A 17,211-nucleotide genomic window follows, 5' to 3' on the forward strand; every position below is an offset into this window, starting at 1 on the left:
CAAATCTTTAACATCCATGCAGAACAGGACCCCCATTTTTAATTTCTCATCCAAAGACCCACATCCCGTCAATTTTATGTACTGAGTTTATCTCTCAAAAGAACATAGGGCTGAGCTGACCCTTCTTGTATTTGAATGTGTGCTTCCCAAAATAATAGGCTTTTCAAGCCTGAGACTTAGATTACTAGACCATCCCACCCAGCACTCTTAACTTCTGCTCCTGTATAGTTTCTACAGTTTTGGAAGTGTTAAGTGCCAAGTTGATGGTTCTGCTCCAATCCCCAGATTGGTCTTATCCTCTTCTTGGGTGATAATTTCCATATTTTCTGTATCATAGAATTTCATCTAACCTCTTCAAGTTCAAGAATATCCACTGACATACAACTAACAGCTAAAGTTGAAGTTCACCTGTAGTTCAATAAAAATTTAAAAAATCCAAGAAAATAATTCTTTGCACTTCTTATCCAAAGCTCTTCAAGTATTTTACAAATGTTAATGAATTAAATCTTATAGTTCACTTATGAAGTAAGGAAGTACATTTTAGCTGTATTTTAGAGGCAGAGGAGTTGAAACAAAGAAAGATTAAATGACCCAGGATCAAAGTGGATCCTCCTAATCTCTCTCTCTACAGAACAATTTTAGTTAAATCATTGTTGACAGAAATAGCAGCAGCAGATAAAACTGACACTAGAATTTTTTGGAGTCTGGAGCCATTTTCTTAGAATCTTTGCTCATTAGGGGTTGAGAAAATTTCAAACACAGGCCATGGCAAATAGGACTGGAAATCGATGAGAAAGAGCTTGTAAGAGCCCTAAGTCGCACAGCAAGTCAAGGGCCGAGCCAGGAACAGGACTTGGATCTTCTGACTCTCAGTCCTGTGCCTTAACTATTTCCTCTCACACTTCCCTCTCCACAGTCTTCATTAACACAGTTTGTGAAGATTGCATACTTATACTAGAGTTTAACTGGAAATTGACGGTTTTAGGATACTTTTGGTATAAGTCTGACATTTATTAATAATTATTAAATATCTAGTGTCCAGAAGTCCCAGTTTGGATCAGAGCTCTATTGTGCTCAGCTCTAAACAAATACATAAGACATGGTCTGTGCTCTGAAGAGAGAATGTATTGAACATAAAAACTACCCTGCCATTCTTTCTGATTAGATTTTACTTTCAAATCCATGATGTTTTATTTTTCTTCAGCATGGAGTTTGGGTCCATTGGTGGGATTATCTGGGTAATCTCATTTAATCAGTTCCCTGCCACTGCAGGGGCCTTGGGCACTGGTGCACGTTGGTCCTTCCTGTGGCACAGAATAGTCTAACCTCCTTTGGGCTGTAATACTTTGGTTTAATCTTGGTGTGTGGGTGCTGGGTAGTGGTAGCCTATGATATACGGAAGGGCAGTCTAGATGAACTACTAGTGGTCCTTTCTTGCTGTAAATTCTACAACAGTGTCTGGTTTCTATCCATCACTTTAGAACTTTTTCTTCTCATAACTGATGATGACAATATTCTGGTTTGCATTCGCTTGTATTAAATCTGTGAGCCTATCTGAGAAATAATTTCTCTGTATTTTGCTTTGCACCATTAGCTGTTTACTGTTGGTGTTTACTTGTTAGGCTCGAGGGAAGAGCTCAACTCACAAAAGCTTGTTGCAAAGATGTTTTAAGAATTGATGAAATTGGCTGATGTCTAGGTATGTGATATTTGAAGAGGAATTAAGTAGGCAACATGGGTATTTAAGGGGACCAGTAAGTAGGTGACACAGTGAGCATTCTGTCACCTTGAACTCAAAGGTGGGATTTGGAAGAACATAAATTCGCTTGCATCTTGTCCTTTAACAGATCTAGGGGAGAAACCTAATTAAACTAAGCAGAGAGAGTGTTTTTGGGGGCCAGGCTTCAGTGGCAAGTGTTGCAAACAAACAAACAGCCCGACACACCTCAGGGCCAGACCTTCAGTTGATGTAAATCAATGTACCTTCATTGACTTCAGAGGAGCTACACCGCTTTATACCACCTGATTTCCCTCAAACTATTTATGACTTGTCTGCATGGTACCAGCAAGGTGCAGTACAGCGGTGTGAGTTGTAAAAAACACTAATGTGTGTGCTCTAACTGCCCTGGGTAGACACTGCTGGTGCAGTGCAAAAGATACCTAGTTCACATTAATATAACACTGCTCTGGCACTCGTTGCCATGCCATGCAGAAAAGCCCCTAGGCTTACTTAGGGGCAATTTCAGAGGTGAATCTAAGAGAGTCTATGATATGTAACTTCATCCTTCCAGGACCCACCATCTGAAAAGGAGTAAGTTACGTTTCCATAGACTCAAGACAGACTCTCACACACTGACTGACATGTAACTTACAAACTTATGCTTCCTTTTCTATACATGTTCTTATACTAGCCTCATCATTGTAGTATCTGAGTGCCTTCCGATGCATTAAGCAGTTTGATGAACATCTGTCCCATGAGGTTCATGCTTTCCATGGGCAGTGGGTGTAATAGGCGCAGGTGCAGCTGCTGTCAGCGGACTCCCAGTTGCAGATTTTGGCAGTTTGCATGAGGGAAGTTTTTGCTTATTATTATGATTAAAAGCTCAGGTTCTTCAGGAAGAGACAAGTGCTCTTCCCACAGGGTGGCTTGGAGTCTCAGGAGGGGAGGCGCAGCTGGAGCAGCTTGGGCTGATCACGGGTGGGAGGGAAGGGTCGGGGCTCCTCCAGCTGTGTGTGCGTGGAGGGCCACTCAGGTGGAAGTGGGGGGTAGGGTTAGGCAGCTAGCCACCATGATTTTTCTCTCTCATCTTTTCCGTCGGGGAGGAAAGAGCAAATTGTGTGTGAAGTGTAGTGTGGGGTATTGGTTGTGGGATTTTATTTCATCTCTGAATACTGCCCATTGAGTCTTGAGGAGTCATAAGGTCTTGAAACTTGCATGCTAAAACGCCAGAATAGAGGAGTGCAGCAGGAGCAGTTGGGTGTAAATAGATGTAAGCTAAATTAGGTCACTCCAATATTTTAACTCCACTATCTTATGATTCCTCAGCATACAAATTACATCAACTTAGATTCCCACGCATTTCCATATAAGTAGGTGTAATTAGCCCTACCAGAGTCTAACTGACAGGAGCATACAGAATGTTAACTTGCACATCGCTCCGAAACTGACCAAAGGACTTTCTTGCATATGAGAACCCTGGCTAACAAACTGTACTGCCTGCCTATCTGCAGCAATAAATCACGTGTTACCTACATTTTTATTTATGCTTTTCTTTCTATTTTTGTAGTTCCACAATTCAACATGTTTTTATTTGAGATACTGAGTTTTCAAACCTGAAACTCAGACAGAAAAAATAACTTCAATCTTGTGGGGAAGAACAGAATTGGTAGGTAATGGTATACGGTGGAGACCTTGCAAGAGGTCATGTTCGACCTCTTCAAATGCTACTGTAAGAGCCACTGACAGACTCGAGTGATTTGAAAGGTATTAGGTAAGGGTGAGATTTGCTGCATTGCCTTCTTCCACTCACTACCTACTAAAAAACCCAGTTGTCTTTTTTTTTTCCTATTTCTCTTTTGTATTGTGTAGTTAAAACTCTGAGTAGATGCTGTACTAGGACATATGAAAATCTGAAGCAATTTCAGCTGAAAGATCTTTGTAAAGATAGGAATGTTAATCCAAAGAGCATTAGTGCAGAGTGTCTAAGAGAAACAAGACCTGAGGTAGTCTTTGAGAGCTGTTGTGCTGGTCCAGTAGTGGAGAATGATCTTTTGAGAGGAAGCACAAACCATGCAAAGGAGCAGGGCATTATCACTGATTGGAGAAGTGAATAAGGATATCAACCAGGCAAACCTGAGGGAATTGGGCAGAGGATTGAGATGAGAAAACTCCAGTTCAGGAAAGTATGGCACACAGTTAGTAGGGATTATTCAGGCAGGAGCAGCCAGCGGCAGCATGGCTCCTGGAGAAGGGAGCTCAGAAAGCAGCATGAAACACCTGAGTTGAAATCCTGGCTCCAGTGAAGTCTATGGCAACACTCTCATGGCATTGTAGGCCATTCCTCTTGCAGACCCTTCTTCTCAAGAGAAGCATGTGTTAAAGAAAACTCTGGTAGGTGAACCCACTTGCCAAGCTCTTTTGCTGCTCTCGGGTAGGTTGTGATATGGGAGGAAACGTTATGGCTCTCAGTCCTTTTGTGGTGAGGTAATTGGAAAATGACCCAGTGGCACTCATGCCAACCTCTCCAGATTGACAAAACAATGTGTGTGCAAGTCCACAAACAAACTCACTCTACTATAAGCACCAAGAGTAAAAGGCAACATCTTTATTCTGATTGGCTCTGGATTCTGTTCTCTTCCCCATTCTAGGACCTACTGCTGCTGCCACCTCTCTGGTGTCTTTTTCGGCTGGTCTTACCCAGAAGCCTTTTCCCAGTGATGCGGGCGTGGTCCATTTTAACAAAGTGCTTGTGAATGATGGAGACTATTATAATCCTAACACAGGTAACAGCCAAAAAGGGACATACAGGGGAGCTGGGAAGGTGGTTGGGCAATATCATGGGATAGAGACATTATTACATTATCTTGAGTGTTACCAGGGTGCTTGTGCCGGAGAAACAAAATACATAGTTCTATAGTATAAATCAGACACACCTTGGTTAAAACTACCTGTCGCACACTGGAGGATGATCCAGCCTTTAAGTGCAAGTATCTATACATTCACAAAAAGGCTTTGTTATAGGGAATTCAGGTTGCTTAGCAGAGCCTTGTATCCTTCCAGAACATGAAAGTTGGCAGCAGAAAATTTAAACACCCCTGCCATCTCTGTAATCTCCATGTCTCCTCAAAGCAGTGACTAGGGGACGGAGCAGAGTTAAGGGTATGGGAAGCATGACAGAAAACCAGGAAATGTAGAATTACAGTCTCTTAGAAGCTGGTACCCATAAACACATCTCTATGTTCTGGAAGCATACAAGGCCCTACTTAGCAACATTAATTCCCCTTTAACAATGCTTTTGGTTCGTGAATTTCCTTTGTTGCTTGAGAAATTGGTGGTTGTGAGGGGCCATGACTGAAGGACTCTTTCGGGGGCAAATGATGGAGTTCCCTGAGCACAGGTAGTTGTGCTTCAGCCACTAGTTCCTGGCTCCTTTAGATGTAGGTACTGTTGGAGGGTTATAGGAAAGTGGAAACTGAGGGGCTGTGAGAAGTGCAGGTACCAGCTGGAGGCCAAGGCTCCGTATACTCCTTTTGCCCAGGAGAGGCTGATGGCAAATCCCAGAGCTTTTGCCCTAGGAGTGGTTGAGGCATTCTCTTGCCTGCCTTCCTCTTTTGAAAGTTTCATGACATTTGCAACTTCCATTGCATACCCCAGGAGGCATGCAGATGAGTGTGAAACTTCATCTCAATGGTTATATTCTTCTCTCCTTTCCCGTCATCACCTAGTATGAGTGCTGAGAGCCTCTGGTGTGGTAGCTGTGTTAGTCTCCAAGGTGCCACAAGGACTCCTCGTTGTTTTTGCTGATACAGACTAACATTTACTTGGGCATAAGCTTTCGTGGGCTAGAACCCACTTCATAGGATGCATGGAGTGAAAATACAGGAGCAGGTATAAATACATGAAAGGATGGAGGGTTGCTTTACCAAGTGTGAGGTCAGTCTGATGAGATAAATAAATTAACAGCATGATACCAAGAGAGGAAAAATAACTTTTGAAGTGGTAAGAGAGTGGCCTGTTAGACAGTTGACAAGAAGGTGTGAGTAACAGTAGGGAGAAATTAAGTTTAGGTTTTGTAATGACCCAACCACTCCCAGTCTCTATTCAGGCCTAATCTGATGGTTTCCAGTCTGCATCTTCACGTTGGAGTCTGTTTTTTTTGTTTTTTTTTTGTTGAAGAATTGCCACTTTTAGGCAAATTTAGTGAGGTTATTGAGTGACCAAAGAGACTGAAGTATTCTCCGACTGGTTTTTGAATGTTATAATTCCTGATGTCAGATTTGTGTCCATTTATTCTTTTGCATAGAGACTGTCTGGTTTGGCCAATGTACATGGCAGAGAGACATTGCTGGCACATAACACATTGGTAGATGTGCAGGTGAACGAGCCCTTGATGATGTGGCTGATGTGGTTAGATCTTATGATGGTGTCTCTTGAATAGATATGTGGACAGAGTTGGCACCGGGGTGTGTTACAGGGTTTGGTTCCCGGGTTGGTGTTTTTTGTTGTGTGTAGTTGCTGGTGAGTATTTGCTTCAGGTTGGGGGGCTGTCCTGTCTCCCACGGTCTGTGAGAGATCGTCCTTCAGGACAGGTTGTAGATCCTTGATGATGTGCTGGAGAGGTCTTGTAGTAGGTGACTTTTCAGTACCCTTCTGGCTCTGTCTGTTTCTTCACTTCACCAGGTGGGTATTGCAGTTTTAAGAACGCTTGATAGAGATTCTGTAGGTGTTTCTCTGTCTGAGGGATCAGAGCAAATGCGGTTGTATCTTAGAGCTTGGCTGTAGACAATGGATCACGTGATGTGGCCTGGATGAAAGTTGGAGGCGTGTAGGTAAGTATAGTTGTCAGTAGGTTTCCAGTATAGGGTAGTGTTTATGTGACCATCGCTTATTAGCACTGTAGTGTCTAGGAAGTGGACCTCTTGTGTGGACTGGTCTAGGCTGAGGTTGATGGTAGTGAACCTCCCAGTTCCCACAGGCCTCGTCTTCACTGAGGCAAAAGATGTATTTTTAAGCTCAGGGGAACTGTGAGAGCTATTCTGAGGTAAAAACTCAGTGAAGATGAGGAACTTTAATTGCCTTTTAGCAAAACTAAACTTGTCAAGGTCGGCACTTACCTAGTCCTCAGCTTAAGTCCCCATGTGTGTAGCATGCTCCTAGTTTCCCAATTCTCATCTCGCTTGGTATATGTGACCTGCACTACATGTGCCCATTCTCCATTCCTCAATCGCCATCGGTGCTGAATGTTACAATGCCTAAGTCCCTTTGTGGATCTAATCCTCCATTCCTTCCTTTTTGCCACGTAGATTTTCACATTTTTCTCCTGGATGTGAGCCCCCCGACTGTTTGACTTTATCAACTTTGGCACACAGTACAGAACTATTACTTTGTGCTGGCTAGAGTTTTAGGTGGTGTTAATGATATCAGGGTAGATAATATGAGCAAATACCACACATTGAAATCCTGCTCCAGACAAAGCCTGAGGGCTTGTCTACACATGGGTGTCATTTGGAATAGCTATTCCACTTTAAATCCACACGCTATGGAATATGCCTATTGTCAGCCCAAGAGAAACATCAGAGCAGAGTTCTATAACAAATGGGCCTTTATTTTCCTTCCTCTACAGTGCTTATTCAGAGATCTGGGTATGAGCAAATGGATAACTTTTGTAGTTTTAAAATGAAGGTGTCATTATTCCTACTGCACTGGAGAATTTTCAATCAGTAAAACTAATTAAATGTCTTTGCAGGCATCTTCACATCTCCCTATGAAGGCCGCTATCTGATCACTGCTGTCCTTGCTCCTGAAAGGGATGAGTATGTAGAAGCAGTGCTGTCTGTCGCCAATGCAAGTGTTGCTCAGCTCCACACAGCTGGCTATAAAAGAGAACTGCTTGAGTATCACAAACCACGAACAAGGAAACGAACCTGTGGTGGTGCTGGAACATTCCATCTCGTTCTTCACCTAAAAGCAGGAGATGAAGTAAACATTGTAGTTACTGGAGGCAAGCTGGCCTACTCTGACGAAATGTACTCCACATTTAGTGGAGTTCTTCTTTATCCTTCCATTGCTCATGTCTAGATTCCATGTGAAAAGAAGGGCAAGATATTCAGGAAAAATAAAATTTGAAGCTTTAATATATTCATTTTATATACTTGATTTGAGTGGTGGGTTTATGATCCATATTTAACTCTACCTTGTCCCCCCCCACAAGACTTTAACATGCCTTTTACAGGGCAGTACTTAAAACTAACTCCTTCCCCCAAGCCCTACAAACAGTAAATTTGTACCCAGCCTGTATGGGTAGCTCTCTAATTTGCTCTTGTATTACTCTTTAGTAAACAATTTGCCAATTTCTACAGCCCCCCCCCCCCGCACTGTATCACTATCAGTTCCATAATCCTAAATCTGGTCATTTGAAATCCTACAATTCTTGTCCTCTGGTCTGCTACTTTCATGTTTCCACTTGTGCAGAGATGAAGTGATAATTACATAGGACTGACCCGATTTCTGCCCAGATATTGGGTTGTTTAGTATCTGAGCAACTGTTCTTTGGATCAGCAGCCTTCATTTAAGAGAGAAGTAGCTCAAGGGAATTATGGACAATGGTTACTCTGGGCAAAAAGGATATTGTTTATCTGTCCAAAGGGCAAACCTCCATTCTCAGTTGCAAAATAATCAGTCACATCTTATTCAACTGGAAACACATATAAGGGGAGAGTTTGGCCCGACTCAAGTACTTGATGCAAAACTAAGTCACTTTCTGCTGATATGGGAAAAAGGAAGATGAGTAGAAGCTTCCTTTGCGTCATAGTGCCTGGCTTTGAAAGCTTAAGACAAAAAACATTGAGAACAAACCTCATCTTTTCCTCCAGTATGAGTGCTACAGCTAGCAATGGGAAACTTTTAATTATCTGTGATCTATTAGAAAAGGTGCATTCAACTGGACTACCTTTCAAAAACTACACTTCCTTGTGCCAATTTTCAGAGGTTTTACAATTAAGAAAAAAATTTCTTTGCCCTGCTACTATGTGTTAAACCCACCAGCCACAGAAGGGAATATCAAAGCTGTCTCTAGCTAGTGTGCTGTCAAATACACTAAGAAAACTGAAAAACATTTTCCTTAGTCTTTGTTTTAGTAACCACATTACTTGTAGCAGCAGTGACAAACTTTCAGACAAGAGTGCATTTTACATTATGTACTTCAACCAGATGGCAGGCTTCCCTTTGGCCTGAATAGATTAAATCAATTTTAAACACCATTGTAGATTTCCTCATGCCTTCATTAAAGTGACCAGTCAAATTATGTTTTAGCTCATTAAATCTGGTAGTATTTTGATCCTTTTTATGGCTAGAAAAAAATCCAACAGCATATCTGAGTGGGAACATTCTGCAGATTTGTAAAATCTATAAACTGATGTTTTTAATAATTTTATTTATAGCAGTAATGTGTAAATATTTTAACTTTTCTACTGATAAATCCAGAACAGCTACTAGTCTATCTGAATAAAATTGTTAGGAGGTAAGCACTCTTTCCTGTGATGAGGTATGATAAATATACATCTAGTCAACATCTTGTTACAGCTGAGATGGTAGCTTTGGAATAAAAGCTCCTTAAGAACTCTGTTCATTGCTTGGAAACAGAATAGCTCAGCTTTCAGGGTCAGTTTGAGAAGCTTAATACATCAGCTATAGAAGAAACTATTTTACTCTATCATGGAATTCTGAGTTAAAGTTTCTTCATAGATTTGACTATAGTTTTTATAAGCAAAGTATCAGAATCTCTATTGGAACTTTAACACAATCTTCAGCAAAAGTTGTTGGCACATTCTTGGTTTCCAGTAAGCAAGTTATAGCTAAGCTGAGGCTAGGATTTTGTGTGGTACTAGGAAAACTACTAAGTGGAGGAGCTGCTGTCTCAGAAAGCACACTAAATGTCTTTCCCTGGAAGCTATATGTTGTTTTCCCTGAAACCACAGTGCAGCTTGAAGTTTTAGCATGCTGTATGACAAAGTAAATAGCTTTATAAGGGGGTGGGGGTGTATTTTCCTCTGCTTTAAGTCTGCTTCATGCTTTCAAGCCAAATCTTTCAGTGTAGACATAGACCATATGGCCTCACTCTGTGAGCCAACTATTAGGAGAACCAGTTTGCTCCTAGTATAGGCAAAGAAGTGAGAGACTCCTCCCTGAAGACTATGCTCTAAAAAGTTGGCTCCAGGTGATGTGTGAGTCAAGTGTTGTTACAATATTGGTGGCTGTCCTAGAAATGACTCATGGAAACAATGTGAGCTGAGCGCTCAGGGAAACCCAGTTGGCAGGCAAGCTCCCTTAAAAAGAAAAAAAAAAAAAAAAAAAAAAAAAGCTTTGTTTAGTGACGACAGCAGCATTACCTCCTGTACTTTTCTGACTTATCCAGAGAAGCCTTGCAGCTTGGAAATATAACATGAATGAGATCTTCAGTCTAACAGAAAACATCGGTCAAGCCTGTTAAGTGCCAGTTTCAAGGCAGGTTGGAAAGAATCTGAGAATAAAACATACAAGACAAAGATTTACAAGTTCTAGCATCTGTCATTCTGTGGATGGGCAGACACATGAAGACCTCTCAAGAATACTAGAACTATTGAGATGAGCTTACAAGATAGCATCATATATAAAGGCAGTCAAAGCATAATACCTAGATCACCGAGAACAAACAAGAATTTGTCAGAGCTATTCTAGAATTGAAGTCTGTATCCGGAAAGACAGATTCAACATAGTGGCCAAACATGACGAAGGATTTCTGAGTCCTGGTGAGCAGATGTGATACATGTGAGGAAATGCAGACCAAGCAGCTAAAAGACAACAATATTGCCCAACAGACCTTGGAGAAAAGTAGGAATGGACCTTTTCACCAAACACCATCTCATTTCTGGGAACTAGATGAACTACCATAGCAACCCCATAGACAAAGCAGCAGCATGGTATCCCGAACTGTATAGATTCAGACAGACCACAAGTTACTTTTACTGAGTTTGTGCAATCTACCTTGGAATAGGAATTTAATCACATCACAGCATTGACTGTTTTTAAAACAGTGCAAAAAGCCAAAGAAAATAGATGGCTAGCAGTTCTTGAGTGGAGAAACACTCCCACAGCCTGCATTAATAGTAGCCCAGTACCATGCTTTATGTCAAGGTGCTCATGTATCATGGTGTCTAGCCCCAGCCTTTCTAAAGCAAGCAGTGAATGAAAGAAATTGAATAGAGGACAGTGAAATATGCAGTCCATGGAAACTTGATCAGCAGGCCACAACTGGACCAAGAGAGAACAGAACAGTGTCAAAACACCACACTGCCACAGGAACCAAATGCAAGTCAGTCTTGTCCTCACAAGTCAGACGCACACTCACTCCAAAATCAAACCACCTGCAAGGTATGCACCAGACTTTACAAAGCATGAAAGAACAATCCTTAAATTTAAAGTAGGAATAAAAACCAGTTGGTGTGTTAATTTATATGATACGCTTTAAGAGTGTATAATATTAAATATTAAGCAGTTATCTCAAACATGAGGAATTTTACAATAGACAGCTTTCCAGTAAGGGGCATTGTTGTATGATAGTGAATAGAGTAATGTCTAGGAAGAATGTAAGTGGAGGGAAAGTAAAGCTTGAATGTTGCACTGTCTAGCCTCTCTTTTTAGCCTTGGAAAGAGAATATGTGCAGCACAGCCAGCAGAAGTGTAGTGGTTTTTTTTTATTATTTTTATTTTAAGACAGACTGCTTTGCAATTCGCCTTTGGCTTTTCCATCACAATTTCCACCTGGCTCTTGCCTGGGATTTAGGCCATCTCTGAGTCATCCAGTTTGAAACATTGGTCTGGGTTTTGTGGAGGCCTTAGCTACAAGCATAGAAATATTGCAGATGCAGTTTTTAAGCTAGCCAGTCAGTTCAGCTGGTGCTTCTGATCAGATCCCTCATCCTCCTCACAGATCTCTTTGATGCAGGTGCAGAACAGTGTTCCCACAGCAGAGCTGAGGAAAGACACACTCGATTCAGAGAGGGCAATCTGACAAACTTCAGTAATGTTACAGCCTTGGATAGGCCTGCTTTTTCAAGGTAAAAAATTGCATTGAGTGCATACCTTTTTGGAACTTTCCAAACCCAGCAGCACCACATCTAGTCTTTTGTCAACTTCTTCCATCACCATGGGTTCTCCGAGACATTAGGAGATGCAAAGTCTAACAAAAGGTCTGCGCACACTGAACTACAGGGTTTGCCATTCTAGTCCAGATGTTTGTCCATCTTGTCTGGAATTCTGTATCTAAAAGGGGGACAGATTATTTCTGCCACTTAAAGTAAATATTGTTGGCAATCCCATGTTTAATGCTACTTATGGCCATGTAAGGGACAGCAAATCTGTTACTTTAAGTTGCCACATATGCTATCCCCAGGCAGATAGTGGGCAAAGTACATAGAGTACAGCAGGAAGTGGCACCATATCTGCTGTAGCAGAGCCCCCACTCCAGTAGTTTTGAGGTGGTCTGGGGGCCCAGCTATAGAGCTCTGTACAAGAGGAAATTGTGTTTCATGTTTAAAGTGGTGGGAAGTGCACACATTATTCATTTATACTGTGAAGAATCAAAGGCACAACTATTTGTCTAGTGAGTATTTCTGTACACAATTCACTACTGTCCCATATTAGAAGTTACTGAATCAGATAGATTCTTATGAATAGAATAAAAAAGCTGGTTGGATAAAAGTAACTCATAGGAAATAGCAAGTAACTAGAACAAGTAAACTTCCCTAGTAGACTGTAAGTGACACATGATCTCTATTAGTACCTCACATTCAGTACAGGTAACAGAACTGAATAATATCATTAATCAGCCCGCCCCTGGAAGCATTCCAAAGGAACATTTGCTTTTCTTCCTGATGATTTTTTTTCAACTAGGTATTTTCATTAGATAAACCTGATTCCATTTAAAATATGAAATGCTGGTTTACATACATCCTTGTTTAGTACTTTGGCAATTATTTAAAGAATGAAATTCTCACTGGCTCTTATAAAAGAATAAAGAGAAAAAAACACTTTAATTTAAAGTTTATTTATTGTGGCAACATTATTTTGAACATCAATAACCTACACTTTGGTGCAATGTTTATTTACCCAAAGACAGTCCAGTCTTTACAAAGACCACTGTACTGGCATATTCACAGAGTTGATAATTTAACACTAACTTATTGTATAGTTTAACAATCAACTATTTCACATGTTCTCAATTAATAATGAAATAGAAAGTATTAAAGAGTTCTGCTGACCCTCACCTGAAAAACAAACCAAAATGCAGCTTTCATCTGGAGATAATTAACACTTTTAAAAAAATGAAGCAGAGTTTCATCTTACTTAGCAGGATTTAACATAAGAAACAAAACTTTGAGGCAAAAGTGACGATTCAAAGTCATCTAAAATTCACTAGACATTTTTAATGTTTCATAATGAAGTTGTAATTCAGTTTCTTATTTTTAAACTCCTCCTTCAAATGTCAAGGAGTCTATTTCTAGGAGACCTGAATACAATGTCAAATGCATCTTTTTACCCATTTGGCTTACAATTGCCAGATTGACTCAGAGTTTGTCAGAAGTTATATAATTTAGTTGATTTAAGTGTTAAAACTTTTCCAGTTGAAGACTTGTGTTCTAGAAACAGTATAATGATGTCACAAAGCTAAGAATACATGATCCAGCATCACACCTGCACTTCTATACTCAAAAAAGATTAAAAGCCCCACATTTTTGAAGTACAAGCTTAAACACACAAAAGTAAAAAAGAAATCCAGAAATGTTTACCTCTATACATACAAGTGACTAAGTTATGATCTTTAATCACTATAGAAATGGGCAGTGTCCAATGGACTGCCCAGATCTGAACTGCAGTGTTCCTTTTTTATCCGCAGATAAATACTGTGGAAGTTTATGGTGTCAAACACTGTTCCAATGCAAAGGGGATCTGCACCTTCAACAACAGTCTTAAAAGAGGTGTGCGTGTGTGTAGACACACTTAAAAGCTCATCTCTTTCACAGAAAGAATGAATTAATTTGTGCTGATGTGAAATAGGCTTAGCACAAACATTGTTTTCAAACCATCTATTTCCACTAAGGTAAAATAAAGGAAGCAGACTAATGTGTAATTCTGATCTATCCACTTCATAGTGTAGAACTGTCAAATGGTAGGTTTTCGCTAATGAGATGTCTTTTCTAGAATCTGTTTGGAATACTGGACATTTTACCTCCCTATGTAAGTAATGGTCTGCATAGAATACCCAAGTTCAGTCCCCAAAATGGCTTCTAAAAGTAATATCATCCAATCTGAGTAGGGCTCCAAATGCAAGTTGGTTTCAAATGAAAAAAGCCATTTGCTTAAGAGGAAGACTCAAGAATACTTTTGCATTGTATCCAAACCTATATAGCAGAATTGTAACCATCACAAACAGAGTGGAAGGGCAGCATATTTATTCAGCACCTTTTTGGAAATCCCAAATGCCAAAAATTCATCCCAAAATTGCAACAAAACCGAAGTGCTCACATTAATTTAAACTACTAGTGCTTAAAGGAGACATTTTACCCTGTTCAATTTGATGTTTAAAACAGGTTTTATGTTGATTTTACCCTGTCCCCACCTTAAAGTGCACAGAATTCATCACTGCATGTGTCAAACTGTAGACATCATGAAAACCTAGATTAAGAGAAAACTAGCCAAGATAGATAATGAGCTAAAAGTGCTGAAGGAAATTCTGACCATCCCAGAAGACCTAATCTAGGAGATACAGGTCCATTCCTTTTGTGGAAAGATTGCTTCATTACTGAGGGGAAAATTTTTTTCACTTAATAGCCTGCATCTCATTGATTTTCAAAGCAACTTATGAAAATTTTACCCTTTGTGAAAGGGCTTTCCCTATTAGAAAAAAACCAAGAAAAGAAATAAAAACAGATACCGGGCTTTTAAAGACTGGGGTTTATAAGCCTTTGCTCAGTGCAGTGATCTATAAAATAGGCCACATTCAGTTCTGATCTGAACCTGCAAAATAAACCAGCAATAGCATTTGCAGCCCACTACTGCTTCCATTATAGACAAAGACTGTGGCTCTTGACTGAGTAATCCTTGTACAATTATGGCTGCTGCAAATACTAACTTATAAAACAATATCTTTAGACATTTGTTACGATCATGAAAAAAATGTAGTCTCCTCTACTTAACACTAAGTAGACTTGGGGAATGGCCAACTTTTCCGTGGAAATGATTATTAGCATACCATGAAATCTATATACTGTAATGAGGCTGCCATTTAAATAATTTGTTTATATGGCACAGAAAAGTTCACATTGATGTAACTTGCTTTTTCCTTTCCTTCACCGCAGCCTTCATGAAAGAGCCAGGTTCTCTTTGCAACTTCATCTCTTTGCTTATAATTCCAGTTGCTGCAAGCTATTCAGTAAAAATAACCTACTTCAAATGATATGCTGATCCAAAAATATTCAGTGAATCTGTTTCTCAGTTGGCTGGAGCTAGCTCCTGTTGTGTTAGAACCTCAGAGGGAGAATTCTCAGACTGACAAAGGAAATAAAAGATTCCATCTAAAAATCTACCAAATCTGCTGTTTTCACTGATAGCCTAGGGTCAACAGCCTCATTTCCACTCTGCATCTCTAGGAGGCACAGCACAGAATCTCACTCCAGCTTTATGCTATACCCTTCCTAAGAAGGGTGCTGTACAAACTAAAAGGGAAAACCTTTGCCTTCAATAATTTTTTGGATACCCAGTGAAGACTGCAGGCAAACTGCTTTTGGAGTTGGTAAGTATTAGGCCTGTGAGGCACTTAGCATAATACCGTAGTTTATAGGAGCTGGTCTGAAACCAAGGAATAGCCACACATCAATGCTTGTCATTTACCTGAAAACTCCGTTGGCTCTGCTCTGCTACACAGCATTCAGAACACTCAGACCTTACACCAGGGGACTCGCTGCTGTGCTGTGCTGTACTTCCTTCAACAACTGAAAACCCTTAACACAGAATTCTGGAAAGGCCTGCAGTAGATTCAATTAAAAAAATTAAATACATAATTTTCTTCAATGACAACTCCCTGAATATAATCTTTACATGCTTTTTACTCGCCTATACACTGTGCATACATATATGCATTTCAATGCAGTAAAGAAATGTCAACTTCTCAGCTATTACAGTAAAGCTTTTTCTCAATTTTCTCTGAATTGAAAATTGACATGGAAGGTTGCAGCTTGGGAATAACAAAAGTCATTCAAGAATCAAAAGGCATATTGGAACATCTCAAGATAGCTCTGGATTTAAAATAAGGACTTTAAGTAATAAGCTCATAAAATGGTCAAATCACTGTATGTTTAGAAAAATTTAAGAGGCAGAGTTAACGAATGGCACTGTGCTGCATAAGCACAGCCTCTACTTTTAATATGCACTAGATTGTACCTGTGACAATACTATTTACATTTAAGGAGGAACTTTACATCTTCCATTTCTGTCAGGTGGTTAATGCTGAAGACATTTTCTATATTTTGTTTATGAGAAATGGAGCCATAGTTGTTTCAGACAGTTACTCCTTTTTAAAATGGCCTAACGACCAATTTGAAAATTATTCTATAACTGCTATAACATGGCTGATAGACTACTTGGCAGCTTCCATGCATGTTTTGGCTTATTTTTTAAAAAAATATTAAGGAGATTAACATACAAAAAGTCTATATTTAAGGTAAGTTTTGTATCTATGGAAAGGCAGAGATGCAGCGAAAATCCACCTTTGTGTTGCCATCTAGTGACTCAGTACTGCTGCTATCATATAGGCTGATCTCAAATGCCTTAAAAAGTCAAGTAAAGGACAAAGTCAGAGCTACAGAAACTTTGCATTTTGTTTGTTTGTGCCAAACCCGTAGACTTAAAGTATTGTCTTAAGTAAGACTCATGGTACCAATGTATAAATTAGCATCTCCAGAAAAGAAGTTCTCTCTTCACATTTACAAGTTGAATGACTGGATATGATATCCCATCTCCAGGTGAGCAGAGCTGTTCAGGCTAGGTCTTCCATGTTCACCTCAGGAAATAGTTGTCGCCAATAGCAGAAGGAACTGAATTCTGGGCACAGAAAAGCAGAACTCTGTTCTTTATTGAGCAGTGGGAACACATGTTCCACAAGCTCACTTAGCCTGAAATACCTACATTAGAAAAAGAAGAGGGTTATTTCAGAGTCTAGACACTGTTCTATTGTTGCGAAACTTTAGAAGTGTAATTCCAAAAGCCAAGAGTCAAAGAGGCAGTGTTCCTCCAAAAGCTATTTTCCACTTTACATTTTAGTTTACATTTTCTTTCTGAATAAATATCAGTAAATATCTGAGGCTGAAGATCTCTAGTAGGCAGGATTACACACAATTCCTTAAGATTTCATATTATAGCATCACTGTTACAATGGTTACTACCTTGCTCAAAGCTCA

General features: G+C 39.9%; 2 protein-coding genes across 7 annotated transcripts in view; one reads left to right on the top strand and one right to left on the bottom strand.

Annotated features, from left to right (window-relative positions):
* EMILIN2 (elastin microfibril interfacer 2) overlaps positions 1 to 15,479 on the top strand; it is a 58,867-nt gene extending 43,388 nt beyond the window's left edge. For 2 of the 3 annotated variants that reach the window (XM_038393302.2, XM_043508042.1), the window contains 2 exons: positions 4,369 to 4,503; positions 7,467 to 15,479. In XM_038393302.2, the coding sequence (XP_038249230.1) occupies positions 4,369 to 4,503; positions 7,467 to 7,798 (467 nt within the window). In that variant the 3' untranslated portion in view covers positions 7,799 to 15,479. The remainder of the gene's footprint in view (positions 1 to 4,368; positions 4,504 to 7,466) is intronic. The other variant, XR_006278902.1, reaches the window with a different exon arrangement.
* The window catches only part of LPIN2 (lipin 2), a 77,527-nt gene continuing 73,109 nt past the window's right edge, over positions 12,794 to 17,211 (bottom strand). For 2 of the 4 annotated variants that reach the window (XM_038393304.2, XM_038393303.2), the window contains exon 20: positions 12,794 to 16,935. In XM_038393304.2, coding sequence (XP_038249232.1) covers positions 16,791 to 16,935 — 145 coding nt within the window. In that variant the 3' untranslated portion in view covers positions 12,794 to 16,790. The remainder of the gene's footprint in view (positions 16,936 to 17,211) is intronic. The other 2 variants (XM_038393313.2, XM_043508043.1) reach the window with 2 other exon arrangements.

This window comes from Dermochelys coriacea, chromosome 2 (assembly GCF_009764565.3).
Source record: "Dermochelys coriacea isolate rDerCor1 chromosome 2, rDerCor1.pri.v4, whole genome shotgun sequence".
Lineage (NCBI taxonomy): Eukaryota > Metazoa > Chordata > Testudines > Dermochelyidae > Dermochelys > Dermochelys coriacea.